This window comes from Ptychodera flava, chromosome 1 (genome assembly GCF_041260155.1).
Source record: "Ptychodera flava strain L36383 chromosome 1, AS_Pfla_20210202, whole genome shotgun sequence".
Taxonomy (NCBI): Eukaryota; Metazoa; Hemichordata; class Enteropneusta; family Ptychoderidae; genus Ptychodera; species Ptychodera flava.
The window spans coordinates 18,182,456-18,209,972 of record NC_091928.1 but is presented as its reverse complement, the minus strand read 5'-3'; the positions used below and the strand labels follow the sequence as shown (position 1 = coordinate 18,209,972).

Here is a 27,517-nt window from a genome sequence, read left to right as displayed (position 1 = left end):
CCTTTGCCACATTACAATTAAAGTAAACAATCAGATTTGAGTGCTAACAGGGCATTTTACCGCATAAAAGTTTCATTTTATCTTACTTTCCCTTTTTGCATCTCTTGTGCTGTTCTTTGTCTTTGTGAACACGCAATTTGTACTTGGTAAGGGCGGTAAATAAGCGAAAAACTTTGACAAGGGGGCCCAGGCATGTTCAATCATATTAAAACGACTATGACCAGGTGCATAACAAGTGAGAATAAAGACATCTAGTGGTTAGAGCAGACGCTTATAAATAGCACATTTTTAAAAAAATGATACTTTTTGTCTTTGTATAATTTGATGAATGAAATGTTTAGGATACAATGTTCCTATTGGTAAATTGTGTTTGGGGCACAAACGAGATGGAAACAGTTACAAATTTGTTGGCACGAGTGTGCAGTTTTTCTTTAATTTAAAATAAACACACGAAAACTTGTGATCACAAAATAAAAGTGCGAAAGTGAAGTTCACTAATTGAATGGAGGTCAAACCCCCTCCCCCCCCCCCTAAACGAATAAATTTCGCTTTTTGAACTTCTGCGACAATCTGAGACGGTCCCTAAGTTCAGACAAAGACAACGATAATAACAATTGAAATGTACATTAGTCAACGATGACTTCGCGACGTCACTCACAACCCTTCAGAACTTCATTTGCACAAACTGTGAAAAACTAATGCATCCCTTACCATGGTATATCAATCGATCATGCTTCCATTTCTGTAACCTGATGTTTTCATGACATCATTGGCTGAAAGGGTGCAAACACCTTACAGAATTGGCAATTTTCATGATCCAGAGTGAATCTACATCATGGTTTTTTGTGAGGTATGGCATCATATATACTTAACTTTTTCCCCTTTTGTAACACACAAAATTCAAATGTTTTGTTGAAGGATTAGTTACAGTGCACCAATTCAATGGTATGGTTGACTGTGTACAGTTTTAACTCAAAATAGTAAAAACTTATACTGTACTAACAAAAATGCCAGGATGTACATTTAGGGGTCACACAAGGGTCATGAAAGTGACCTACCGGTTAGTCTGGCTTAGCACAAGTTTTACCAAAGGAATAGAATGCATTGACTTTTCAAAAATTTGACATTCCAAGAATGTTCTCTTCAACATGTTGTTCTTGTATTCGTTTATTCATCATTCAAGGCCCAAGTTGTAGTCAAAGTAAAATATTACTGCATGAAACAGATTGTTAGATTCAGACTTATAAGCATATTATGATACTTATCTTACCTGTACAAAATCAGCTGTTTCAGCAGACTGTTGATAATGTATGTCTGTCATTGTAATCTGATGAATATATTTCAATGTAGCCAATATCTGCTACCCAGTCTCCATGTCTGGTGACAAATCTTCCCATTTTTTCATCTGTGGTGCAGTTGAGTAGCTAAAAAGTTTTAAAATCATAAAAAAAAACTTTAAATGAATCTGGTGTGAGCAAACTAGCTACCAAGTGTGGATATATTTTTCAATATTTCAAATGTCTGCATTTATCATTTTTTAGAGTTATAAGGGTTTAACTATTTATTCATTCATATGATTGGTTAGCAAATTTCTTGAACCATCACATTAGCTTTTATGTAATTGCATCCTTGATCTTTAATATATTTACACCCCAGTAACTGTCAGTATTGATTTTTTCACCAGTTTTATTTTATGTGTCAATTGCAAGTTGTAGTTCTCCTGCCCCCAAGCATGTTGAGATACGTAGTATTCCAGAGATGTGACCATATTTAGACAAGTTGTGCAGCTATGAGTCATAATGTAGCCAAATCATAAGAAAACAATAAATCGTGATACACAGATCGACATACAAACAGGTAAAAAGTCTTTTATTGATCTGTTCTTCATTACATTTTTTATAAATCTTACCTCTTTGAGTTTACTTTGAGTATCCACATCTGGGATATCATCAATGGTGAGCTTTTCTTCAAGTTTATATGTGTAGCCACACATAAACTTGAAGACAGGCTTTGCCAAGCATGATATCCCGGGCCCATTGTTTAGGATAGAAAGTCCTACTAATTGTCCTGCCTTGTAGTACATATTATTTTGTATCAGGTGAATACTGTGCGAAAATACCCTGCTACTCTCACGCCCTTCCAGGACTCCCATATTGCCAGCAACTTCTTTCATTAATAACCTGCAAACGGATATCAGTATAATCAGTTACATGTTACATTGAAGGGACAATAGTTGTGACTTATAATTATTCACTATTATTTTTGTTCTGTTCAATAACTACCGGTTATGTTCTAGTAAGTAAGACCTGCTTAAGTGCCAAGCATTCAGCTTGGCAACAGAGCATATATGGCTATAAAGTGAAAGTTATTATTAATACCTGAATTTCAGTCAAGACTAAAATTCAGTTGTTAACAGTAACATTGTTGGTTCTAAGCTGTGGTGACAAGCGATTAAAGCATATCTAAATGTATGAAGTAGAAAAAGATCATATTTCAGATGTAACTTAACTACTGATGGGTCACATTGTTTTACAATCCCTGTGTAAAGCCTCGAGTTTGCAAAATAATCATGATGTAATTCTAAAAAGAAGTTTTGTGAGTGTAGCACCTTACTTGCTTATGTGCTTATGTAGGGAGAAAACAAGCCCCTGCTCTGTCAAATTTGAACAAACCTGACAGTGGTCACCTCAAGGAACAACAAACCTGACAGTGGTCACCTCAAGGAACAACAAACCTGACAGTGGTCACCTCAAGGAACAACAAACCTGACAGTGGTCACCTCAAGGAACAACAAACCTGACAGTGGTCACCTCAAGGAACAACAAACCTGACAATGGTCACCTCAAGGAACAACAAACCTGACAGTGGTCACCTCAAGGAACACAAACCTGACAGTGGTCAAGGAACAACAAACCTGACAGTGGTCACCTCAAGGAACAACAAACCTGACAGTGGTCACCTCAAGGAACAATAAACCTGACAGTGGTCACCTCAAGGAACAACAAACCTGACAGTGGTCACCTCAAGGAACAACAACCTGACAGTGGTCACCTCAAGGAACAACAAACCTGACAGTGGTCACCTCAAGGAACAACAAACCTGACAATGGTCACCTCAAGGAACAATAACCTGACAATGGTCACCTCAAGGAACAACAAACCTGACAGTGGTCACCTCAAGGAACAACAAACCTGACAGTGGTCACCTCAAGGAACAATAAACCTGACAATGGTCACCTCAAGGAACAATAAACCTGACAGTGGTCACCTCAAGGAACAACAAACCTGACAGTGGTCACCTCAAGGAACAACAAACCTGACAATGGTCACCTCAAGGAACAACAAACCTGACAATGGTCACCTCAAGGAACAATAAACCTGACAATGGTCACCTCAAGGAACAACAAACCTGACAATGGTCACCTCAAGGAACAACAAACCTGACAATGGTCACCTCAAGGAACAACAAACCTGACAGTGGTCACCTCAAGGAACAACAAACCTGACAGTGGTCACCTCAAGGAACAACAAACCTGACAATGGTCACCTCAAGGAACAACAAACCTGACAGTGGTCACCTCAAGGAACAACAAACCTGACAGTGGTCACCTCAAGGAACAACAAACCTGACAGTGGTCACCTCAAGGAACAACAAACCTGACAGTGGTCACCTCAAGGAACAACAAACCTGACAAGGGTCACCTCAAGGAACAACAAACCTGACAAGTGGTCACCTCAAGGAACAATAAACCTGACAATGGTCACCTCAAGGAACAATAAACCTGACAATGGTCACCTCAAGGAACAACAAACCTGACAGTGGTCACCTCAAGGAACAACAAACCTGACAGTGGTCACCTCAAGGAACAACAACCCTGACAATGGTCACCTCAAGGAACAACAAACCTGACAGTGGTCACCTCAAGGAACAACAACCTGACAGTGGTCACCTCAAGGAACAACAAACCTGACAATGGTCACCTCAAGGAACAACAAAACCTGACAATGGTCACCTCAAGGAACAATAAACCTGACAGTGGTCACCTCAAGGAACAACAAACCTGACAGTGGTCACCTCAAGGAACAAAAACCTGACAATGGTCACCTCAAGGAACAACAAACCTGACAAGTGGTCACCTCAAGGAACAACAAACCTGACAATGGTCACCTCAAGGAACAACAAACCTGACAATGGTCACCTCAAGGAACAACAAACCTGACAGTGGTCACCTCAAGGAACAATAAACCTGACAATGGTCACCTCAAGGAACAACAAACCTGACAGTGGTCACCTCAAAGAACAAAAAACCTGACAATGGTCACCTCAAGGAACAACAAACCTGACAATGGTCACCTCAAGGAACAACAAACCTGACAGTGGTCACCTCAAGGAACAACAAACCTGACAAGTGGTCACCTCAAGGAACAATAAACCTGACAATGGTCACCTCAAGGAACAACAAACCTGACAGTGGTCACCTCAAGGAACAACAAACCTGACAGTGGTCACCTCAAGGAACAACAAACCTGACAGTGGTCACCTCAAGGAACAACAAACCTGACAATGGTCACCTCAAGGAACAACAAACCTGACAGTGGTCACCTCAAGGAACAATAAACCTGACAATGGTCACCTCAAGGAACAACAAACCTGACAGTGGTCACCTCAAGGAACAACAAACCTGACAGTGGTCACCTCAAGGAACAATAAACCTGACAATGGTCACCTCAAGGAACAATAAACCTGACAGTGGTCACCTCAAGGAACAACAAACCTGACAGTGGTCACCTCAAGGAACAACAAACCTGACAGTGGTCACCTCAAGGAACAACAAACCTGACAATGGTCACCTCAAGGAACAACAAAACCTGACAGTGGTCACCTCAAGGAACAACAACCTGACAGTGGTCACCTCAAGGAACAACAAACCTGACAATGGTCACCTCAAGGAACAACAAACCTGACAGTGGTCACCTCAAGGAACAACAAACCTGACAGTGGTCACCTCAAGGAACAACAAACCTGACAGTGGTCACCTCAAGGAACAACAAACCTGACAGTGGTCACCTCAAGGAACAACAAACCTGACAGTGGTCACCTCAAGGAACAATAAACCTGACAGTGGTCACCTCAAGGAACAACAAACCTGACAGTGGTCACCTCAAGGAACAACAAACCTGACAGTGGTCACCTCAAGGAACAACAAACCTGACAGTGGTCACCTCAAGGAACAACAAACCTGACAGTGGTCACCTCAAGGAACAATAAACCTGACAGTGGTCACCTCAAGGAACAACAAACCTGACAGTGGTCACCTCAAGGAACAATAAACCTGACAGTGGTCACCTCAAGGAACAATAAACCTGACAATGGTCACCTCAAGGAACAATAAACCTGACAGTGGTCACCTCAAGGAACAACAAACCTGACAGTGGTCACCTCAAGGAACAACAAACCTGACAGTGGTCACCTCAAGGAACAACAAACCTGACAGTGGTCACCTCAAGGAACAACAAACCTGACAGTGGTCACCTCAAGGAACAACAAACCTGACAGTGGTCACCTCAAGGAACAATAAACCTGACAATGGTCACCTCAAGGAACAATAAACCTGACAGTGGTCACCTCAAGGAACAACAAACCTGACAATGGTCACCTCAAGGAACAACAAACCTAATAATGGTCACCTCAAGGAACAATAAACCTACAGTGGTCACCTCAAGAAACCTCTATCAAATTTCAAAGGAATCGGACAAGTGGTATAAGAGAAGAAGACTTTTGACCAAAAAATAGGAAACTTACCAAAATTAATTAAACTATATAACGGCCATCTCAGGAACTTGCATACCAAGTTTAAAAGCAATCACACCAGTAGTTTCTGAATTTTTAAATTGTTATCGGTTTCTTTACATGTTTCCCCAAATTTGCATATTTGTGGTGGTTAAAGATTCATTAAAACAAAAAATCACATCTACAGTAACAAATATTGATGTGGAATGTGCAGCGGTTCTCAAGTTTTTGAAGTTGACGGCCATACATACATACATATTACATATATCAAATACCGTACATATAGATGTCACCAACTTCAGCTAATACTATAAACTCACATTGTAATACCAAATGTGAGCTCTAAAAAGTAGGTCAGTGTGTTGTATGTGAAATGTGAGGCATTATCACAAACAAATGCTGATCTTAAAACAATGAAACCTTGACTTTAACTTTTTGAAAGGGGTCAGGGTAACAATGGTGCTGAAGTTACCCTCTAACAGATCTCAGAACAATTGCATTAACCTTACCCATCTAAATGCCATGTCTGGTTTGGTCCCTGTAGAGAACAAGTCATCGTAGATGACACAGTCCCCACTTGTTAATGGGTACTTTGATTACAAGTCCTCAGAGAGGATAGAGTCCTCTTAATGAATTTGGTCTGTGATGTCCTTTTACTAAGTTTGAATAAAATCGGTGAATAAAATCTGTTGAGACGTGCCCTAGTTTTGGCAAAGGACATGAAAAATTGTAACAAAATGGCTGCCATGCAGCCATATTGGATCATATCATGAAACAAATTGACTTACATATGTATGACATAGGTTAATGTCCTTGTACCAACTTTGAATAAAATCGGTTGAGATATGCCTGAGTTATGGCTCTGTACATGAAAAAATCATAACAAAATGGCCACACGGCAGCCATTTTGGAATGTATCACAAAACAAATTGACATGCATATGTAGACATAAGTCAATCTCCTTGTACCAACATTGAATAAATTTGCTTGAAACATGTCTGAGTTATGGTTCTGTACATGAAAAAAACGTAACAAAATGGCCACACAGCGACCATATTGGATCGTTTCACAAAACAAATCAATGTGCATATATATTACATAGTTTGATGACCTTTTACCAACTTTGAATAAAATCGGTTGAGATATGCCGGAGTTATAGCTCTGTACATAAAAAAATTGTAACAAAATGGCCGCCTGGCGGCCATATTGGATCGTATCACAAACTGTGCATGTCTATGACATTGGTCAATGTCCTTGTACCAACTTTGAATAAAATCGGTTGAAACATGTCTGAGTTATGGCTCTGTACATAAAAAAATCATAACAAAATGGCCGCCTGGCGGCCATATTGGATCGTATCACAAAACAGATCAACGTGCTTATGTATTACATAGGTCAATGTCCTTGTACCAACTTTGAATAAAATCGGTTTAGATATGCCTGAGTTATGGCTCTGTACATGAAAAAATCGTAATAAAATGGCCGCCTGGCAGCCATATTGGATCGTATCACAAAACAAATCAACGTGCATATGTATGACATAGGTCAATGTCCTTGTACCAAATTTGAATAAAATCGGTTCAGATATGCCTGAGTTATGGCTCTGTACATGAAAAAATCGTAATAAAATGGCCGCCTGGCGGCCATATTGGATCGTATAAAAAAAAAAATCGACGTGCATATGTATGACATATGAAGTAATCTATGTACCAAGTTTGAATGAAATCGCTCCAGGCGTATCTGAGATATCTGCGTGAACGGACGGACGGACGGACGCACAGACGGACGCACGCACGCACGGACGGACATGACCAAACCTATAAGTCCCCCGGACGGTGTCCGTGGGGACTAACAAAATTATCAGTACATGATAACCTAAAACTTTGGGATGTTGTTCTTGCGCACTAAGCGATGACCTGTAGCTTTGGGTTAAAAGTAGGTAGGCCTAGTTAACAACAGCAAGTTTGAGCAAAACTGTCAGTGTTAAAATTGAAATGATTTTTTTAAGTGACAAAGGTGACAGGATGATGAATACATAGCATCACAGATCACACTTTTCAAAGAATTTGTATGGCAGCTACAAGATACAGTATTGACAATTATAAAACACACTTTCTCATGTGTGTGACACTTACTGCACTTCTATACACGCCCCGCTTGAAACGTTTCTTTGATCTTGCCTCCACACCATCAGGGTCCAAAGTTTTCAATGTTTCAGCAACTGTTTGTCTAATAAGTTGAACATTAAAATACCGTCAATGACACAGACGGTGTATCTAGCATTGAATTATTGACCAAAAATGAAAATAGCGAAAAATATATATTGATGTTGTCGACATATTAGGCAAATAGCCGATTGCTAACCAAACACCAAAAAGTGGGGTGAATTTCACATTTTTCCACTTCTAATGAAATCCAGCTAAAAACAGAAATTTTGTTATAAGTTAGTATAATTACAAGCAAGGTCCTTCATAACATTATGAAAAAGGAAGTGTCAGTAAACTTCTTGGCCTTGGGCCTAGACAGTTACCTTGAGACATTCAGGCAGTATTTTCTCTTCAAACGACGCCACATACTCCGATAGCCTAACTTGGCACCAGAGCTATTAAGTTCAATCTGAACAGGTAGAAAAATAAAGAAAGGTCAAGAGAACAGGAATCGCACATATAATGATAATTCATATAGAATAGAAATCAAGGTGTGAGCAAATCCACTATCTTGAACTAACAGACTAGTAGTTTTATGCTCTTATAAGACAGACAGTCGAACAAATTACTTACCTTTCACATAAAAAACCTGAACAGGTTGGCCAAAATTGTTTTGTCAGACTGCTGAAAATAGTATATCTTACCCATAATGTCAATTTAATAAGTTCATGTAATGAAAGGTATTGTGAATTGTGCAATGACAAATATATTGTTAGCACACAAACAATCACACCTATATGACAGGCCCAGAAAGGCCCTGTGGTACTGTCTGTGTCAGCAAAGATGTCCCATTCCTGTGACATGGGCTGGTGTACAGGTCTGTGGCCGGTGCTGTTAAGGTATCGCTGTACACAGTGCTATGGGCACTGTGTGTATCTTTACATTTGTGACAGGGTCTTAAATTTCTGCCTGTCCCATCACTGTACATACAGGACTGTCTACAAATCTGTGAATACAGACCTGTGACATGGTCCTATTTTTTTTTTCAATGTACACACACAATAGCCCACTTCTATGACCCCTGTGTGATCCTTACATCCTGGTATTATTGGTGGTATGAGTAAGCCATATTTAGTTCAAACTCTGCAACAGTCAGCCATACCATTCAATTTGGGCACTCTAATTCATCCTACAACAAAAATTGAATTTTCTCTTTGACAAAAACGAGAAAATTTGAATTATGTATATGCCATACCAACAAAAATGCTAGGAAGTAAGGTCACTCAGGGGTCATTAAAGTAGCCCATTATGCCTGTATTCATCTCACATCAAAATTGACTCATATTCCTGAAAATATGCAGCCCCTGAAATATTGCAAATCATCAGGCACTGGACACAGTCATGTAAATACATCCATGTTTCAGTGATGTGTTCACAGCACTGGATACAGTCATGAATTTTCACACTGTATTCATTTCTGTATTTTCCTGTAATCATTTATACTTTGCGAAGTTGACAAAAAACTGTAGCATATGAACAAAACTAAAAGTAAACTTCACAGTTACAGCTGAGGGAGCTGTAAAAATTCTACTTACCTGTATAGCGTTATGAACCTCATGGTAACTAGCCCTTGATGTTCTGTTCAACTTCAACTTTTTCAGCCTATATAGCATAGCTGGCGGCGGCTGTATATTTGGTGAACAAAAAATGAAAGTACATTTATTTGATGTTACTTACTTCCAATATTTCCATATTTACAATTCCACAATTGTTGTTTCTTTAGTCTGGCAATTTAATTGAAATATGATTTCGCTGGTAACTGTTACATTTATCACCAAACCTCAATACAGAGCTTATGTTTGTTACAGCACAAGGACTTATTCAGGGACAATAAATGCTAATATGAGCAAAAATAATTGTCTTAGTGTCTACCATTTTTTTTCTGCCTTCCTCTTACCCATACATATGTACGCCTGTGTGCCTGCGATAACATGAAGGACAGTAATTAAAGGGACAGTAGCTGTAACTTTTGAGGATTTTTCCCCTATTTTTTGTTTTGTATATAAATAGCAGTTTCTTGTTCTACTCCCCAAAGTATGCTGAAACACCCAGAATTAAGCTTTACAACACGGCCTGTACATGTATACCGGTTGACTGCTTTGACAAGTGAATTTTAGTCCAGACTTAAATTAATTTGTGAACAATAATATTGTACTTTACACATATACACGCTGTCTTGAAAAGCTGAATACTATGTGTTTCAACATTAGGGAGTAAAACAAGAAACTGTAGGTGACATACAAAACCAAATCTGTGCAAAAATCCTAAAAAGTTACAGCTATTGTCTCTTTAAATGCATTATACCAGATAAATCGGAGGTTTAACTGGGATTTGAACGTGGAACTCATAAACATAAGAACTTAAAATGATAAATGCTGCATATGTTTGAACAGTTCACTATTCATTGGTGCTAAAAACAGAAGGCAGTAGTAACTGTATTTTTAATGTAAACTGCACGATAGTGTTACCTATGCAATGAACTGTTTATTAGAATCATACTGCCACATTTCTCACGATACAGTCAGATGTCAGACTGTAAGATCAATATCTGTACCATGTTTCATCAAATATGGTGCAATAATTTCAAAACCACATCGCTAATTGCAACAATTTATTAAATATGCAAATTAGCAGTTTATTATAAGGCTGGGTGTCTTCATACAGTTTACTTTGTATGAAAACAACTGCTATAAGGCAAGTTTCACAGAATTCAGTGTGGTAACTCTGATTTTCAATGCTGAATTCGTTAAATTTCATGTAAGTTATCTGTTTAATATCTCTAACAAGGTCAATCAAATATAGTGCAGTAATTTCACAACTACATTTCGTTGTATACTGTACGCAATGTTCTTTACCTGCCCTTTGGTTTTGGGCAACTCTCCTGTCTTTGTACATGATACACACTCCTTTATACTGAAATGGTATTGCAAGAAAACAATTTGACATATGAACCTACATCATAAAACAGCCTGTACTTTTATGATCAGGACATGGCAGTCGAATTATGTTGACAAGCTCTAAAGTTCATCACAATTACCTTAATATAACACCATAGTGTAGCTCTAGCAGCTGTAAAATTGTTGCAGTTGAGTAGCCACCCTGCCATAAAGCCTTTATTGCCTCAGCATCTAGGTACAAAAAAGAAAATGAGTTTAAGTTCCTCCGTAACAATTTCATCATCAACTAAATCTACTCAAATATAACTTTTTTTCTGTCACATTTGAAATGATACACCAACATACACTTGAAAACTAGTTTTAGCAATAAATTGAGAAAAACACAGAAAAACATTGGTCCAGCGCACAGTTCTGACACTCTAAGGGTGATCTGATTTTACTTTCATTTCATCCTGGAATGCAGTTGATGCATAAACATAGGAACCCGAGTTATGAAAGGAAGCTCAACTCAATCAACATTCTGAATACTGTAGGCATGCAAGGTCCCAATCTGATTAAAATCAGATGTAGTGTGATGCTTGTTTATTTAGGTAAGAGTATTACGATCCGCAAACATGGCATTTACGGCATTTTGCTAAGAACGGTGAATAGGCGGCAATGTGATTGGCTGAGTAGTTTACTTTTAAAAATGAGGAAAAATTAAAGCCACAAGTACAGATGGAGTGTCAGGTGAGGAAACGCAGAAGTAAAAGACCACATCGCTGACAGTGAAAATACCAAGCGCATCACTACATTCGATTTTAATCGGAACCCAGGTTTGGGGTAAAGGGTACTCACCATTTTCAAATTCCTTAAGAAATACTGGGTCTGACATCACTGATTCTCACACCAACTTGCACAACTGCAAGGTCCATGAGAATATGTTAAAAAATCTTTAAGTATGTACTTATTTCATTGCACTGAAACATTATCAATTGCAGGGGACTCCATTGGTTTACAACTTGTGCTATATTAAAGGCATAATCAGTTTTGACACATGTGTATAAATTTTTACATAATAACCGATAAAAGGAACAATCCCTGTAGCTTTGACAATTATTTAAAAATATATCAAAATATCTCTGAATTCTTTCCCCATAACCTCTTAATCTGGTTTATAAAGTCTTCTGTTGATGAAGCAAACTGAGCTCAATCATAGACAGTAGCTAGAGGGGGAAGACCCCCCCTACTATCTATGGCTGAATTAACAGCTGTAGTATTGTCAAATTCTAATTGCCATTCTCAATAGCAAACAGTGTCAGACTTTCAACATAACATTCTTTGTGAATAAGAAAAGCACTCACTAATCTTCTATTAGAGGTGAATCTGTCGTATTTTAGATCAACAATTTTTTAATACAGAATCCCGTTACAGGTCTCTTCCACGTCACAGTGTATGATTGCTCTATATCGCGTACATGTAGGCAAACTTCATTTTAAGGTTAATTAACATTGAAATTATGGGCTTCAAAATTCATTAACCTTAATACATAAACTTTCTAAACGTTTCACGAATACGTTTCACGAATTTTTTAACTACTGGTACTAAAAGTACAATTTCTTATTCTTTTTGGCCATTAATACATGTGGGAGTTAAAATACGAGAAACGGCAGTTGATAGAACCATGGAGGGTCCTACTAATTACTGCCCGTCACTGCCCGTCACTGCCCGTCAGGAAATTAGCCTTCCAATTACTGTAATCACGAACGAAATAATATTCCAAGATCCGAAAAATGTTGATTTTCGAACGAGTAGCAACGCTAATCGTGTGATCGAACATGCATCACCATGGCCATACATACTGCCCGTCGACGTCCGACCACTGCCCGTCACTGCCGTCGGAAATTTACCTTTCAACGACTGTAATCAGTTGATATCTCATATCAAAAACATTACTTACTGTACAACCAAACAAAATTGTCGTCCCAGACCCCAACAACGTTGATTTGCGAACGAGTGGCAACGCTGATCGTAATCGATGTCCGAACACTGCCTATCATCACTGCCCGTCGAGTAGAGAACTTAAAATTAGCGCTCCAATATTCACGTCAGTTCTGAGACAAGACTCGGGCATTTGGAGTAAAACAGACTCTTATTTTGTAGCTTTCTATTATATAAGTGGTCTTTGGTATTGATATATCGACAGATTACAGTAATTTGAAGGCTAATTTCCTGACGGGCAGTGACGGGCAGTGACGGGCAGTAATTAGTAGGACCGGAACGATGGATGTATTGAGAGAGAAGGAGATACAACTGGCGACATACCTCCATGATAGAACAAAATACTATGTAAAATCATTTAAAGTTACAGCTAATCCACATTTACAACTTTACTAACCTTTTAGCCACCTTGTACAGTTAGACTTGAGCAAGGGTAGTGACCATAAAGTACAGACATTTACGATATCACTGCCTAAGGACACACTCGATGATAACTCTCGCACTTCCGTGTTGCCGACAAAGTGGGTAGAACGCATGCGCGGAAAACGCCACCTATAGTCAGCATTGTTGAGAAAAAACATTGAATGCGACGCAGACTTTGAATGCGGAGACATATGTGAGAGAAAAAAATATGAATGCGACGCAGACTTTGAATGCGGAGACATATGTGAGAGAAAAAAAATTGAATGCGACGCAGACTTTGAAAGCGGAGACATATGTGAGAGAAAAACAATTGAATGCGACGCAGACCTTGAATGCGGAGACATATGTGAGAGAAAAAAATATGAATGCGACGCTGACTTTGAATGCGGAGACATATGTGAGAGAAAAAAATATGAATGCGACGCTGACTTTGAATGCGGAGACATATGTGAGAGAAAAAAATATGAATGCGACGCTGACTTTGAATGCGGAGACATATGTGAGAGAAAAAACATTGAATGCGACGCAGACTTTGAATGCGGAGACATATGTGAGAGAAAAAACATTGAATGCGACGCAGACTTTGAATGCGGAGACATATGTGAGAGAAAAACAATTGAATGCGACGCAGACTTTGAATGCGGAGACATATGTGAGAGAAAAGAATATGAATGCGACGCAGACTTTGAATGCGGAGACATATGTGAGAGAAAAACAATTGAATGCGATGCAGACTTTGAATGCGGAGACATATGTGAGAGAAAAAACATTGAATGCGACGCAGACTTTGAATGCGGAGACATAAGCTTATGTAAGAGAAAAAAAATTGAATGCGACGCAGACTTTGAATGCGGAGACATATGTGAGAGAAAAAAAATTGAATGCGACGCAGACTTTGAATGCGGAGACATAATATAAGAAAAACATTTGAATGCGACGCAGACTTTGAATGCGGAGAACAGGTAGTTTTGGGCCACCGTACAAAACGAGTTGCTATGTTCAAATTATATACACGATGATTTCCAAATGACACAAATCTAAAAAATCGCATGCTTGATGTGTCAGTGTTAAACATCATCTTCACCAATTAAAAACATGTGAAGTCAGCTGAAACAGACAGTTTGAAAACAAGGAATGATTTTATAAATTAAAAAATACGCAATGGTAGTTTTATTTTTAATCATCTCGCAAGTCACTTGGGAGTCCTAAGGCTAAGTTTTCATTGCAAAGGAAGGTTAAGGCGAATTGCCAATTATTGTCTCATTTGATGGCGGCCAAGGCTGAAAAGAAGATAGTTTGAAAAATGAATGGTTGTTTTATAAAAAATCTTCCATATGAGGAAACGAGTCAAAATGCTTTACAACTAGCGATATGAGAATCTATCGAAATGTCATTAGTTTCCAAGTTCAGAGTCACCGTGACTAGAAGACATTTCAAAGGCGTGGTAATTCTTGTGGATTTACAGTTTTTGCTACTAACAGATAGAAAATATCAGGACCAAACACAATCGTTATTGATTTCTACATTTGAGTACCAATTGTTAATAGTTCACTGGTTTCAGACATTGCTAAGTCAACAAGTCGAGAGCCTGAATTGCATGTTTTGTTGACCTTGAAGGCCATTTGATAGCACTGTAAAGTGTGGACGTGACGATGTGTTTTTTCACATACCTGTATTATCAAGACTGCTTCCACAATTAACTATGGTTCCAAAACAAAGAAGGATGGATACTATAAGTACTGCCATGAGCTCCAGATAGTTCATCGCTCCTCTGAGTGTTTCCCATTAATTTCGACAGCGAAAACTTATTCTTCTATTCAGTAATTGATAGTATTGATCAAGTTGTGCCATCTTGTCTTTGACCAAGCAATGTCGTCTGTCGCATCACTTTAGCGAACGGAATTAACTATTTATTTTCGTTTTTAATTTCCTCGGAATACAAGGTGCGGTTGCTAAGCGATAGCCACCGGAAATTATCTCTCATTGAATTCTGAGATCAAGCTAGATTTTGTAACAACCATTTCATATGCCCTGTAAGTAATTAAGTAAAGTGGTACATGGTAGCCGAATGATTAACTTTGGTCGCACGGATGAAGGAAGAAATTGAAAAGTCGTATTTGGTGCTAAACGTCATTTACATTTGACATCGCCTCGGCTCATTAATTTTTTTTTTTAACATTCAGTCCAAGCTACCTAGAAAAAACTGATGAAAATATGCACAGGCAAATTTGAAGCATTTCTTTAGGTAGTCAAAGATTAATTGCAGCCTTGCTAAGATAGCTGGAGTCTCTTTTTGTCACCACCTTCCACGCGAAGGAAGGAAGGAAGGAATGACGGAAGGAAGGAAGGTAGGTAGGTAGGTAGGTAGGTAGTGACTATGATCAAAAGTTCAAGAATGGCTAGTAGTTCTTTGAGTAATTATGAGAATGAAAAGTGTGTGCCATAGAATGTATGTTTCTAGCGTTTTGGTTTTTTTTAATGTTTGACACTGGAAAGGTTTTTTATGTCCCTAGAAGAGTGTTCCTATGGATGGGGCTCCGGAGTAAATGATTCCATCCAGGTGTGTGCAGAATATTTATTTATCTGATGAATGAGGATTACGTGATGAAGATCGTGGTGTAACTAAGTTCCTTTAAAATTAAGTGATGAGCAAGAATTTTAACATAGGTTACTGTAACATGATATTTTCTTTCAAATAAACGAACCTTTCTCAAATTGAGTCAAAACATAACATTTTAGCAGACTTGTTTTTGTATCCCTCAACAGTAACGTTCTTGCAGTCTCGTCAGAAATCTTGATGTCAAACAATTTCTTCGTTTTATTATCAAGCATCAATATATTGATGATCTCTATCTATCCCTACCTTACCTTTCTAGATGACTAAGACAGCGTCCTACAATTGGCACACATTTTATAATGATTTTGTTTATACATATATATATATATATATATATATATATATATATATTATAGGTAGATAGATGTGTCAATCCAAACACAGACAAACAAACAAAGAAGCAAACAAACAAACAAACAAACAAACAAACAAACAAACAGAAAGATACATACACTGCGGAAAGAGGCAATTGCTTTTTATGTAATATTCATTTAACCTTTTATCATTTTATGTTAACATCAAAGTAGTAAAGGGGGCTGTAAAGCACTTTTGGGTAAGTTAGGGGGTCTTTTTGGGGAAAGATATAGAACACTTGGGTAAGTTAGGGGTCTTTTGGGGGGGGTGGGGAGATATAGAACACTTGGGTAAGTTAGGGGGTCTTTATGAGAAGATATAGAACACTTGGGTAAGTTAGGGGGTCTTTATGAGAAGATATAGAACACTTGGGTAAGTTAGGGGGTCTTTTTTCATTTTTTTGAAAGATATAGACCACTGTCATGGCCGACTGGTACAAACGTACGTCTCCTTGGTGATGGAAAGACCCCTTAGCCTAGTGAAAATAGACATAGACCCCTTTGGAAAGATATAGACCACTTTTTGCCTGGGCTTATAGATCACTTTTAAAAAGATATAGATCACTTATAAAAAGATATAGACCACTTTTAAAAAGCTATAGATCACTTTTTGCCTGGGCTTAAATATCACTTTTAAAACGATATAGATCACTTTTAAAAAAGATATAGAACACTGTCATGGCCGCCTGGTAGAAACGTACGTCTCCTAGGTGATGAAAAGACCCCTAGCCTAGTGAAAATAGATGGGCTCGATCACTCCGTGCAGGAGCCTGCTGTATGTATACAAGTGTTTTTTTTGTTTTGTTTTGTTTTTTCGCGGAGCAGCACAACTTCGAGCCGAACAAGTAATGTAGGATTGTGGCACATAGGTTATTTGCTTCAGAAGTTGAAAAACTTGGGAAAGTAGCGCACTACCTGGCCCTGATTTGATGAAGATAAATCCTATGGCTGCTTTCGGAGCTTATTCACAGCAGGGTACCGTACCTACGGCAGTCACATTGGATACGAGCGAGTCTTCCCGACTTTGCTGCAAATAACAGGGAACAATTGACATTCTTTGCAGTCAGCATGGACGATAAGATATCAAGAGATAATGTGGTAAGTTCATTTGCTATATATTTCATTACTTTTCATTTTCTTCGATCTAACAGTGTTTCCTCTGGCTAATTTTTTCTGTTAGCCATACTGGCTAATTAGGCTCAAAACTGATTAGCCACCATTTTGTAACCAAAATGTTTCAGTATGAGCATGACCCACAGAGTTTTTTCCAAGGGAGAAAATCATATAGCTGCTAATTTGCATAACAATACATCCAATTGTTATGGTCATGAGTTTATATTGTTAACCAAAAAATTAATTGAGGAAGCTTCCACTTTTTAATGCTCTGGGGAGAACTCTGTGACCTGGTGGTAAACCATGCAGATATACACACACATATTTTTAACACAGTCATGTGAACAACTTTTTATTTCTTTCATCAAGATACTGTATCAACACATTGTTGAAAACTGTCCCCATACTGACAGATCAAGATACTTTCTTGGACAGATCTAGAGCCAGTGATTCACTTTCACAATTATCCATCATCTCTCTCTCTAAACCCTGTACAACAGCATTCAGCTTTTCCACAAGTTCTTCTCTGAAAGGTATCTCATTACTTGATGATTCATGTTCATTTAGTTTACAAAGTACACCAGAACCAAATATTCCTGTCTTTCATATTTGTCCAAACAGTGAAAGCTCTGTTTTGAAAGTCTAATTGCTCTATATCAGGGCCTCCAATTGCAATTCTCATTAATCTTTCAACATTTTCAGTGTTCAATCTATTGCGAACAGCTGTTTTGATCAAATTGAATTGACTCACACCTCGCTCACAGTCTACAATTGCAACTGGAATCAAAAGAGCTATCTGAGCTAATTTACACAATTCGACAAACTATTCCTCCTATAATTTCTGTTTCTTCTCAACAGCACTGCCCTTGGTCACGTTTTTCTGGCGTTTCTTGCTGATTTCGCTTGAAGTTGTACCGGCAGAGGAGCTCGCCTGTGACTGAGTTTACCGGTGGCGATTCAGGTCTCTGGCTATCGGGTTGCATCGCCCTGTTGAACTTGATCAGTGTCAGCTGCTTTTTGTCCCGTGGTGGCCTTTGAATACACTCCGCAGTCAAATAGGCTTTTCTGTCCGTAAGAGGCCATATGCAAGCGACCCGTCAATGCACCATGCATGCCATTCAAATCAGTCATGGCGATGGCGGGTCATTAAAAACGTTTTAGCAACGTTCAGCTTACCCCCTAGACTATTGTTTAAAAGTCAACAGAGCGTGCGCAATACCACCCATTTTAAACCCTTAGGCCAAGTGGGAAAACAGTGGCAGTGACTCAACACTTCCGCATTAGGAATTTGGATTCGCCAGGCTGGCGAACTGGCCTTCAAAAAAATTCGCCAAATGGACATTCCATTCGCCAATTGCCTAATTGGCGAACGGCAGCGGAAACACTGTCTAATACATCATGTATTGTTTGTTCTATGTTGAATGATATGCAGTATCGACCCGACCTGGCTTCGTCTATCAAACAAGCGGGCAGGGGGGCGCCGGGGCATGTACATTTACGATTTCAACAGTTGTATTGATATATTATCATTCTGCAACATTCGAGAAAGGGGGTAGGGAGTATGAGAAATGTGAAATTTTGCCTTTAAAATGTAAACTTAAGGAGCGATGCCGTACTGTACCACGCCGTCCAACATACGCGGCGCTAGCTCAGGCCACTGGAGGCATACAGTGCATGTTCTCCGTCAACACGTTTAGCGACGAATACGAGTGTGAAGAGAGAGGCTGGAAAACAGTGTTCAATTTTATAATGTTTCAAGTTCAATGAATCAAATCTGTCAATTTTTAAAGAGAACTGACATATCCATTACGGTAGTCGATAGAATAACATCGTTTTGCAAGCGCTAGGAGTAACGCGAGTGATACTGTCCGTGTGTACTTGAGACCCGCGAGATACTGTTTGCGTTCGATCGTCCGGTACTCACGTAAATCATGGAGTGAAAAAAGTGATGATTTCACAAGTCCGGTACTAATTTTTATCCTCTCCTTGCCTTCTCAAAAGAATAGCAGTGAATCCCTTTCACCGGCGATGATTTAGAGTGTAAAATTTTGTAAGCAAGAGTTGTAACCGCCGTTTTTCATGGAAAGTAAATGGTGGATTTTGTCGATCTGCAGTGCATGCAGTGCAGTCGACCGCCGCGCTGCCAAAATAATCCAGCACAGAACAAAAGGTAACCTGTCAATCATCCAGGGGCCCCTGTGAAATTGTTACAATGTTTCAGTTGTTCCATTCGACATCGACCCAGCTGACATTGCGATCGTTCTGAAATGAGGCTGATGCCGAGTTTACTTGACAACTAATTAGAAGACCTTCGTCGGGCTATCTTTCCACTTCTGCAATTCTGTAACCATCGCAATTGTATAACCATTTCAGTCGGATTGAAAGTAGATCAGTTTGAGCGTGCGTGAGGCTTACAACATTACGTCATCGCGCGCGGCCAGATTTGACAGATTTTATCGTTCACTGGCAGAGTTCCAAAATCTAGATACTTTGTATCAAAGAGTGTTTCCTTTTAGGGTTGACTTTGACAATGAGTGTTTCCGTTTAGGGTTGACTCTTCTTGGCAAACATGGACATGATCCGCCCAAAGTTTATAAATACAGGTAAAATTATGAACTCTTGGTGCACTCAAGACCTTTGACTCGGAAGGTCACGGAGGTTAACCCAGCCCCTTTTTAAGGTAAATAGTAGCTTGTGTCTTTGTTAGCTAAGCTTCATTAGTAATAGAATATATAAAATCCAAATGTTCATCGAAAAGACGTGCTTCGTGTACACATTAATTTGCTGATCGCAGTAATCACCGTAAACCCCTTTCTTTCAAGGAAAGTCTGTCTTATGTGTATTTTTAATTTTATTTGTACAGAATCTAACCATGGACGCCGAGTGGGATGACCTATCGCTGACAAATTCCCAATTGGACGCAGTATTTGCGTTGGCAGACCAACACTATGAAAATGCTGTAAGTATTTATTTATTTATTTTTCTGTTTATTTAATCGATTTTCTTTTCATTTTTTTTTTTAATTTTGCGGTGATTTCTTTTCAGGGATTGGGGTTCCGTACTGTTGTGTTAGAAGTGACAAATCCGTGCTGCATGTGCATGTAATCAAATTGACATAATTTAATTTCACGTCCGTTTTTTTTCCCTATATATTTGATGTAAACTTTTTTTTAAATTGAGAAAGGATTCCTTTGAAGGAAAATATTTCATGTAATTTTTCATTTTTCATTTCTACAGAACGAGTCGCCTCTGTCGGAGTCCCACCAACCCGTTCAACAACCAGTAATGGCAGTATTGGGATCACCGAACAAGCATGATCATGATGTAAGTAAATTTACAAATACATTTATTGTGTTGTCTGATTACCCCTACCACACTGAAACGTTTTCCTCGAAAAATAGTTGAAGTTGGGTAGAATTTTCATTCCAAATTCGATGCCGCCGTGTCGTGCGTGATCAAAATCAGTGCATGTAAACAATGTGTGACGGTCTTTTCAGGGATCGAGTTTCCGTACTGTTGCATGTGCATGTAATCAAATTGACATAATTTCACGTCCGTTCCCCCCCCCCCCCTACATATTCGATGTAAACTTTTTTTAAAGTGAGAAGGGATTCCTTTGAAGGAAAATATTTCATGTAATTTTTCATTTTTCATTTCTACAGAACGAGTCACCTCTGTCGGAGTCCCACCAATCCGTTCAACAACCAGTAATGGCAGTATTGGGATCGCCGAACAAGCATGATCATGATGTAAGTAACATTTACAAATACATTTATATTGTGTCTGTCAAATTACCCCTACCCCTACACGGAAACGTTTTCCTCGCTGTAAAAAGAACCAAAGGCAAAATAGTTGAAGTTGGATAGGATAGAATTTTCATTTCAAATTCGATGTCGCCGTGATGTGCATGATCAAAATCAGTGCATGTAAACACTGCGTAACGGTGTATACGGAGCGTGCATTGCACTCTGTCGTGTGTTAACTGTCTGATTACCCCTACACGGAAATGTTTTCCTCGCTGTAAAAAAAGAATCAAAAGCAAAATAGTTGGGGTTGATAGAATTTTCATTTCAAATTCGATGCCGCCGTGATGTGCGTGATCAAAATCAGTGCATGTAAACACTAACGGTGTATACCGTGCGTGCATTGCACTCTGTCGTGTGTTGTCTGATTACCCCTACCCCTACACGGAAATGTTTTCCTCGCTGTAAAAAAAAAAGAATCAAAAGCAAAATAGCTGGAGTTGGATAGAATTTTTATTTCAAATTAGATGTCGCCGTACCGTGCGTGATCAAAATCAGTGCATGTAAATACTGCGTGACGGTGTATACGGTGCGTGCATCGCACTCTGCTCTGTCGATCTTGTCATCAGCCACATTGCCATCGACCCATCACTCGATGCGTGATCAGTCGACTGGGTTGAGGTCAACGATCTTTTGCAATACTGTATTAGCCAGTCACACGTAAATATGACCTTCTCAAAATTAGGTTATGCGACCAGGTCGTGATCGTACCATGCAGCAACTTTGTAGCAATTTTTTTGATCGACAGTCAAACTTTGCTGTGCTGTTTGGGTATGGGGCCGGGCCCTGGGGGGAAGTGTAAAATTCCGTCTTTTGTTCTGCAACAGACAAACCTTCTGGCCTGTATCTGGCTCTGTTTTGAGCGATAAATAAATAAAAAAAGAAACGAAGTCTGGAGTACACTCTGCAAACAGTAATTTGGCTAAAAAATCACCTCTTCCACCGGACCGTGAGGAATATGTTTATAAACAACTTGCAATTTGAACTGTTGAAGTACACCGTAGTGTACGGTGCTCGAGAATTTCTGTAATACGCGCGCACAGGCGACCTCGATCAGGTCATGATTTGTTATTGTGGGAGAGGTCAACTTTGGTGTAAATTTCTGATCGATAGTTACTCAGTGTATATCCGGACATGATCACAGGGAGTTCTGTAATGGTAGTGTGTTCGTAAACTATGCATAGACATTTGAACAGATCAATACATTTTATCGATCGGTCTTTGAAATCTCTTCAGACGTGTTTCATTGGAATCGTCGTTATGCACTGAACAGGGCTCTCGCCTGCACGGATATATGTACACAGTGCACGTTTGTTTATGGTTTCATCATGCGTTGACCTCTGCAGACCGTACATGTATATAACTGAAGTGTGGGTTCAATCCAACTGTTTTGAGTAAACAAAATACGCTTTGTTCTGATTGCTCTTTGTATTATTTGTGTGTATGTGTTTCCATAAGAGGAAAAGTATAGCGGAGGGAAAAAAAATCATAATTTTTTTTAAGCTCCGCATATCATACTGAGTGTGATTACATTTATTCTATTCTAGGACCTCAGTAAATGCATGATATGTGATGATGATGAGGAGGAGGAGGAGGATGGTGGTGGTCTCAATCAATATCCGTAAGTTAAAATTTTTATTTTCATTCATTAAAAGAAATAAGGAAAAACAGCAATTGTATTCCTTGACAACTCTATATTATATATTTAATGATCAAAAAGTAATAATACAAAAAGAAATGGTGGGGGGGGGGAAACAGCTATTTTTATTTCTTGACAAACTTGTATTATATTTACTGAACAAAAACAGTAATGTTAGAAAATCAGTATTCATGATTGCTGCACCTTTTCTGCAAAAGTAATATTATAAATAATTTTTCTTATTTTATTTTTTATAGACAAACAACAGCTAAGCCAAACAAGAAGTACATCAGACTGAGGAAAAATCTTGTTATGGTCAAGACAGCGTTTGATTTTCCTTGGGGAGAAGAAATGAACATCAGTGAAGAAAACAGTACCGTGAGGTCATCAAGTAGTAGCAGTAACAGTAACTGTTGTAGCAATAATTATAGTTCTCATAGTAGTGACAGTCATAGTTCCCATGATAGTGATAGTGATAATACTGATTGTCATTATAGTGATAGCTCTAGTTCTCAAAGCGAAGATATTTATAGTTGTAATAGTGATCATAGCCAATTCACAGAAAACGGAGATAATATTGTCACACAGGATTTCAATGTAAAATTAAAAGACCTTCTACACTCCCATATTTCTCATTCCCCCTCAAATATTCAAGATACTCAGCATTCATCCAATTCTTCTGTCCCCATGAATACCCAGGAATTTAATACCAAATGGCAGGCCCTCTCAAATAATCATCAGCCTTCCACACAAAGTTCTTCCCCTTCATCACATCCAACACGTCAGATTGGCAGTGGGTCAATTGATGACCTGTCGTCAAAAGATTCGCCATCAGATGAAGACAGCGGCGCAAAGTATTACAGCATCGTACGCGTCCATGAAAGACAAGTGAAGAAATTCAATGCTACAGCTCATGACTATGAGATACAATTCAATGACATCCAACCGGTGCGTGGTTTTGTGCAAGTGATGGTGGTGCTACAAGACGTGTTTGAGAGTATTATTGGCCGACTCACCCATGGCATCTCTCCCAGGGACAGAGTACGCATTACACTTGAAAGTCCGTCCCTTCCCTATCAAATCTGGTTACCTTTTTCCCCTGTTCAAGAACTGACTGTGTACAGAGTGTTGGGCGAAATTGAACGTGTCCTGCAGTCCTATGAAGAATTCACCCTCGATGACAGTGTTCATATCAATTTCATTCATGTACACATGCCTGTCGGAACAGGAAAGAAGTGGGGCAGGAGACCCGTCAACATAGCCCGCCGCCTCCGACTGATGAGAAGTGTCATTCGTATCACTAACACCGATGAACTCTGTTGCGCACGGGCTATAGTGACTGCAACAGCCCACATCAACCGCAACAATGATCCAGGATGGGACTATGTGCGAATGGGACGGCAAGAGCAGAAGCGACGTGCATCCGAACTCATCACTAAGGCAGGTATTTCACCAGGGCCGTGTGGACATGAAGAACTTGACAAATTACAGGCTGTCCTTCCATCGTATCGAATCCATGTTATTTCAGATGAAACGTCGGGTTCGCTTGCTTATCAGGGAAGGGACACTGCTGAACACAATATTTACCTTTATCATCATAACAACCATTATGATGTGATCACGTCAATGCCTGCATTTCTCCAGAGACACTATTACTGTCACCACTGTCACACGGGGTACCAAAACAACATGACCACATCTGTGAAGCTTTCTGCAAGTGTTGCTGTGTTCCATCTGTATGTCCATCGACAGATAATCAGGTCTACTGCAAAGATTGTCATCGCTACTTTCGAGGTCAACAATGCTTCAACAACCATAAAACACCTGGTCCCCTCGCTCAATATGCAACATGTCAAATCATTTGTCGCTGCAAGTTGTGTGGTGTTACCATCAATTGGGAAAAGCGAAAGAAAGATGATGACCATCACTGTGGTGAAAAATACTGTAGAGTATGTAAACAGTACCAAGACAGTGACCATTTATGCTACATCCAGCCCATCCGTGTTAAAAGAAAGAAGAAGTCCACTAGAGATAGTATTCATGACGATGATGTTGACTTATTCGACTTTGAAGCTGAAGAAGGAGAAGAAGAAGGCAGTGAAGAAGAGATGAAGTACTATTTCTTTGACTTTGAATGTACCCAAGATGAGGGCGTCCATGTACCCAACTTGTGCATTGTCCAGTCCGAGTCATGTTCAGAGCAGGTGTTCTATGGTCCCAACACCAAGCAAGAGTTTTGCGATTGGGCCCTCACAGAAGAAAATGCTGCCAGTACTTTCATCGCACACAATCTGCAAGGTTATGACGGACAATTCATACTGCAATACTGCCATGAAAACAACGTTCAACCTGAAGTCATCATCAATGGAACCAAAATCATGCGCATCTTCATCCCAGGCTTAAACATCAAGTTCATTGACTCTTATAATTTCCTACCTGTGGCTTTGGCTCAACTTCCTGACATGTTTGAGCTGAATGAACTGCACAAAGGCTACTTCCCCATTTCTTCAATACAGCAGAGAATCAAGATTACGTCGGTCCTCTCCCAGATTCCAGATATTACGGCCCCGATGGCATGAAACAGCACGCGAGAGAGAAATTCCTAAAGTGGTATGAAGACGAAAGATTGAAAAACCGCCCTTTCAACCTGAGACAAGAACTTGAAGACTACTGCCGAAGTGATGTAGACATCCTGAGGAGAAGTTGTTTGAAATTTCGAGACATGTTCAAACAACAAAACGGTGTGGATCCGTTCAGAGATTGTGTGACCATCGCATCAGCCTGCAACGTTGTTTTACGCAAGAATTTTCTCAAGAAAGATACCATCGGGGTCATTCCAGATCATGGTTACATCCATCAAAGAAATCAATCTGTCATTGCAATGCAGTGGTTAGAATGATAACATTCAAGCATGATGTCAACATCCAACACGTCCACAATGGAGGTGAGAAGAAAATTGACCGCTATTGGGTAGATGGTTATGATGAAGAAAGCAACACAGTATATGAGATGCACGGTTGCTACTACCATGGCTGTCCTCGATGCTATGAAGACCATGACACTGTCAACACTAAAGTTGAGAAGACGATGGCAGACCTTTACCAAAGTACCCAAGATAAGATGCGATTTCTACGTTGCCATGGCTTTAGAGTGATCGAAAAGTGGGAGTGTGACTTCAAGAAAGAAATTCATGAAAACCAAGAACTGCAAGAATTCGTCAAGTCACTTGACCTACAGGAGCCCCTTCATCCACGAGATGCATTCTTTGGCGGTAGAACCAATGCCACTACACTATACCACGAATGTGTTGATGATGAAGAAATTCACTACGTGGATTTCACAAGCCTCTACCCCTACGTCAACAAGTACTGTAAGTACCCTATCAAACATCCAGAAGTCCGCACCAAGAACATTGTACTCCCTGTTCAATTATACTTTGGTCTGGCGAAATGTCGAGTTCTGCCTCCTCGAAAACTCTACTTTCCTATTCTCCCCCTCCGAGTGGAAAAGAAGTTGATATTTCCCCTTTGCAGAAGTTGTGCAGACACCAAACAACAGTCACCATGTGAGCATAACGACGAACAACGGTCCTTCGTGGGAACTTGGACAACACCTGAATTAGCCAAAGCTGTCGAGAAGGGGTACAAGATCGTCAAAGTGTTTGAGGTATGGCACTACAGAGAAAGAGAAGTGTACAACAGAGAATCGCACACAGGCGGGCTCTTTACTGATTACATCAACACTTTCCTAAAGTTGAAACAAGAGAGTAGTGGTCGGCCTTCATGGTGTCAGACAGAAGATGACCAAGATCGGTACATCCGTGAGTACTATGACAGAGAGGGAATCCTTCTTGACAAGATGAAGATTCACCGAAATCCAGGCCAACGAGCATTGGCAAAACTAATGCTGAATTCTATGTGGGGCAAGTTTGCACAACGCAACAACTTTCCACAGCTGCAGTACATCAGAGAACCTGCAGAACTCTTCCGCCTGCTTACAAGTGAACAACACATTGTCAACAACTTGTCTTTCGTCAATGACGACATGGTTGCTGTTCAACATACACTTCAGAATGAATTTGTCGAGGGGCTGTCAACACCAATGTTGTCATTGCTGCATTTACCACTGCCTATGCTCGTCTGAAGTTGTACGATCTCCTTGAGGCCATTGGTGAACGGGTCTTGTACTTCGACACTGATTCAGTCATCTTTGTCAGCAAACCAGACCAGTACGAACCACCTCTTGGTGATTACTTGGGTGATCTCACCAACGAACTGGATCCTCCCAGCAATTTCATCACCAAGTTCGTGTCAGGGGAGCTAAAAACTACGCCTTCTGTCTAGCACAGCCCGACAAGAAAGGTACACCACTCTTTGTAAGGTCAGGGGAATCACCTTAAATTACCGCAACAGCTTAGACGTCAACTTTGATGCCATCACTCGTCTTGTCCAACATCAACCATCACCGTGAATGACCCCGTCAAAATCCGACGTGTGGATGTAATGTAGTATCCAAAAATGAAAGTAAAAAGTATGCCCTAGTTATGATAAAGAGTGTTACGTGCAGAGAAAACGAACAAAAGGGTGAACTCAGCAGTCCGTTTTTAAACAAAATTTATTACGAAAACAAACTAATTGCTAAGTTAGGGACAGAGTACAAGCTTTAAAAGTGTACAGACTACTTATCTCAGCTGGG

The 27,517-nt window shown here is 39.6% G+C and overlaps 3 protein-coding genes and 1 long non-coding RNA gene across 7 annotated transcripts; 3 read left to right on the top strand and 1 right to left on the bottom strand.

Moving 5' to 3' along the window:
- Nucleotides 1–1,292: 1,292 nt before the first annotated feature.
- Nucleotides 1,293–13,577, bottom strand: LOC139131931 (uncharacterized). Of its 3 annotated transcripts, XM_070698255.1 has the most exons (8): nucleotides 13,272–13,577; nucleotides 11,732–11,795; nucleotides 11,035–11,125; nucleotides 9,533–9,622; nucleotides 8,321–8,406; nucleotides 7,926–8,019; nucleotides 1,910–2,180; nucleotides 1,293–1,424 (listed from the first exon to the last, which is right to left on the bottom strand). In XM_070698255.1, the coding sequence occupies exons 3-7, from the start codon at nucleotides 11,101–11,103 to the stop codon at nucleotides 2,130–2,132; spliced, it is 390 nt and encodes a 129-aa protein (XP_070554356.1). In that variant the 5' UTR covers nucleotides 11,104–11,125; nucleotides 11,732–11,795; nucleotides 13,272–13,577; the 3' UTR covers nucleotides 1,293–1,424; nucleotides 1,910–2,129. The 3 variants fall into 3 exon arrangements, with proteins under 3 accessions (XP_070554356.1, XP_070554372.1, XP_070554365.1); XM_070698264.1 differs by lacking the exons at nucleotides 1,293–1,424; nucleotides 1,910–2,180 and adding an exon at nucleotides 4,904–6,328 and having other exon boundaries at nucleotides 13,272–13,566; XM_070698271.1 differs by lacking the exons at nucleotides 11,035–11,125; nucleotides 11,732–11,795 and having other exon boundaries at nucleotides 13,272–13,561.
- A 3,546-nt stretch (nucleotides 13,578–17,123) lies between these two features.
- On the top strand, nucleotides 17,124–20,705 carry LOC139133523 (uncharacterized). Of its 2 annotated transcripts, none has more exons than XR_011552622.1 (3): nucleotides 17,124–17,365; nucleotides 20,244–20,339; nucleotides 20,618–20,705. It is a non-coding gene; the product is annotated as an uncharacterized lncRNA (long non-coding RNA). The 2 variants fall into 2 exon arrangements; XR_011552614.1 differs by lacking the exon at nucleotides 17,124–17,365 and adding an exon at nucleotides 19,839–20,060.
- Nucleotides 20,706–21,048: 343 nt separating this feature from the next.
- On the top strand, nucleotides 21,049–25,692 carry LOC139131924 (uncharacterized). Its single transcript, XM_070698242.1, has 3 exons — nucleotides 21,049–21,129; nucleotides 22,731–22,804; nucleotides 23,080–25,692. The coding sequence occupies exons 1-3, from the start codon at nucleotides 21,091–21,093 to the stop codon at nucleotides 24,932–24,934; spliced, it is 1,968 nt and encodes a 655-aa protein (XP_070554343.1). The 5' UTR covers nucleotides 21,049–21,090; the 3' UTR covers nucleotides 24,935–25,692.
- A 25-nt stretch (nucleotides 25,693–25,717) lies between these two features.
- On the top strand, nucleotides 25,718–26,965 carry LOC139143250 (uncharacterized). Its single transcript, XM_070713426.1, has one exon. The coding sequence runs from the start codon at nucleotides 25,718–25,720 to the stop codon at nucleotides 26,963–26,965; it is 1,248 nt and encodes a 415-aa protein (XP_070569527.1).
- Nucleotides 26,966–27,517: the final 552 nt, after the last annotated feature.

Bases quoted from the DNA above. Each gene is read 5' to 3' on its own strand.
- LOC139143250 (XM_070713426.1), top strand. From the start codon at position 25,718: ATGATAACATTCAAGCATGATGTCAACATCCAACACGTCCACAATGGA.
- LOC139131924 (XM_070698242.1), top strand. From the start codon at position 21,091: ATGGCAGTATTGGGATCGCCGAACAAGCATGATCATGAT. The intron at 21,130-22,730 runs GTAAGTAACATT...ATTCTATTCTAG, and splicing joins CGAACAAGCATGATCATGAT to GACCTCAGTAAATGCATGAT. The intron at 22,805-23,079 runs GTAAGTTAAAAT...TATTTTTTATAG, and splicing joins GGTGGTCTCAATCAATATCC to ACAAACAACAGCTAAGCCAA.
- LOC139131931 (XM_070698255.1), bottom strand. From the start codon at position 11,103: ATGGCAGGGTGGCTACTCAACTGCAACAATTTTACAGCTGCTAGAGCT. The intron at 9,623-11,034 runs GTAATTGTGATG...CCAAATATACAG, and splicing joins CACTATGGTGTTATATTAAG to CCGCCGCCAGCTATGCTATA. The intron at 8,407-9,532 runs GTAAGTAGAATT...CTACCTGTTCAG, and splicing joins AGGTTCATAACGCTATACAG to ATTGAACTTAATAGCTCTGG.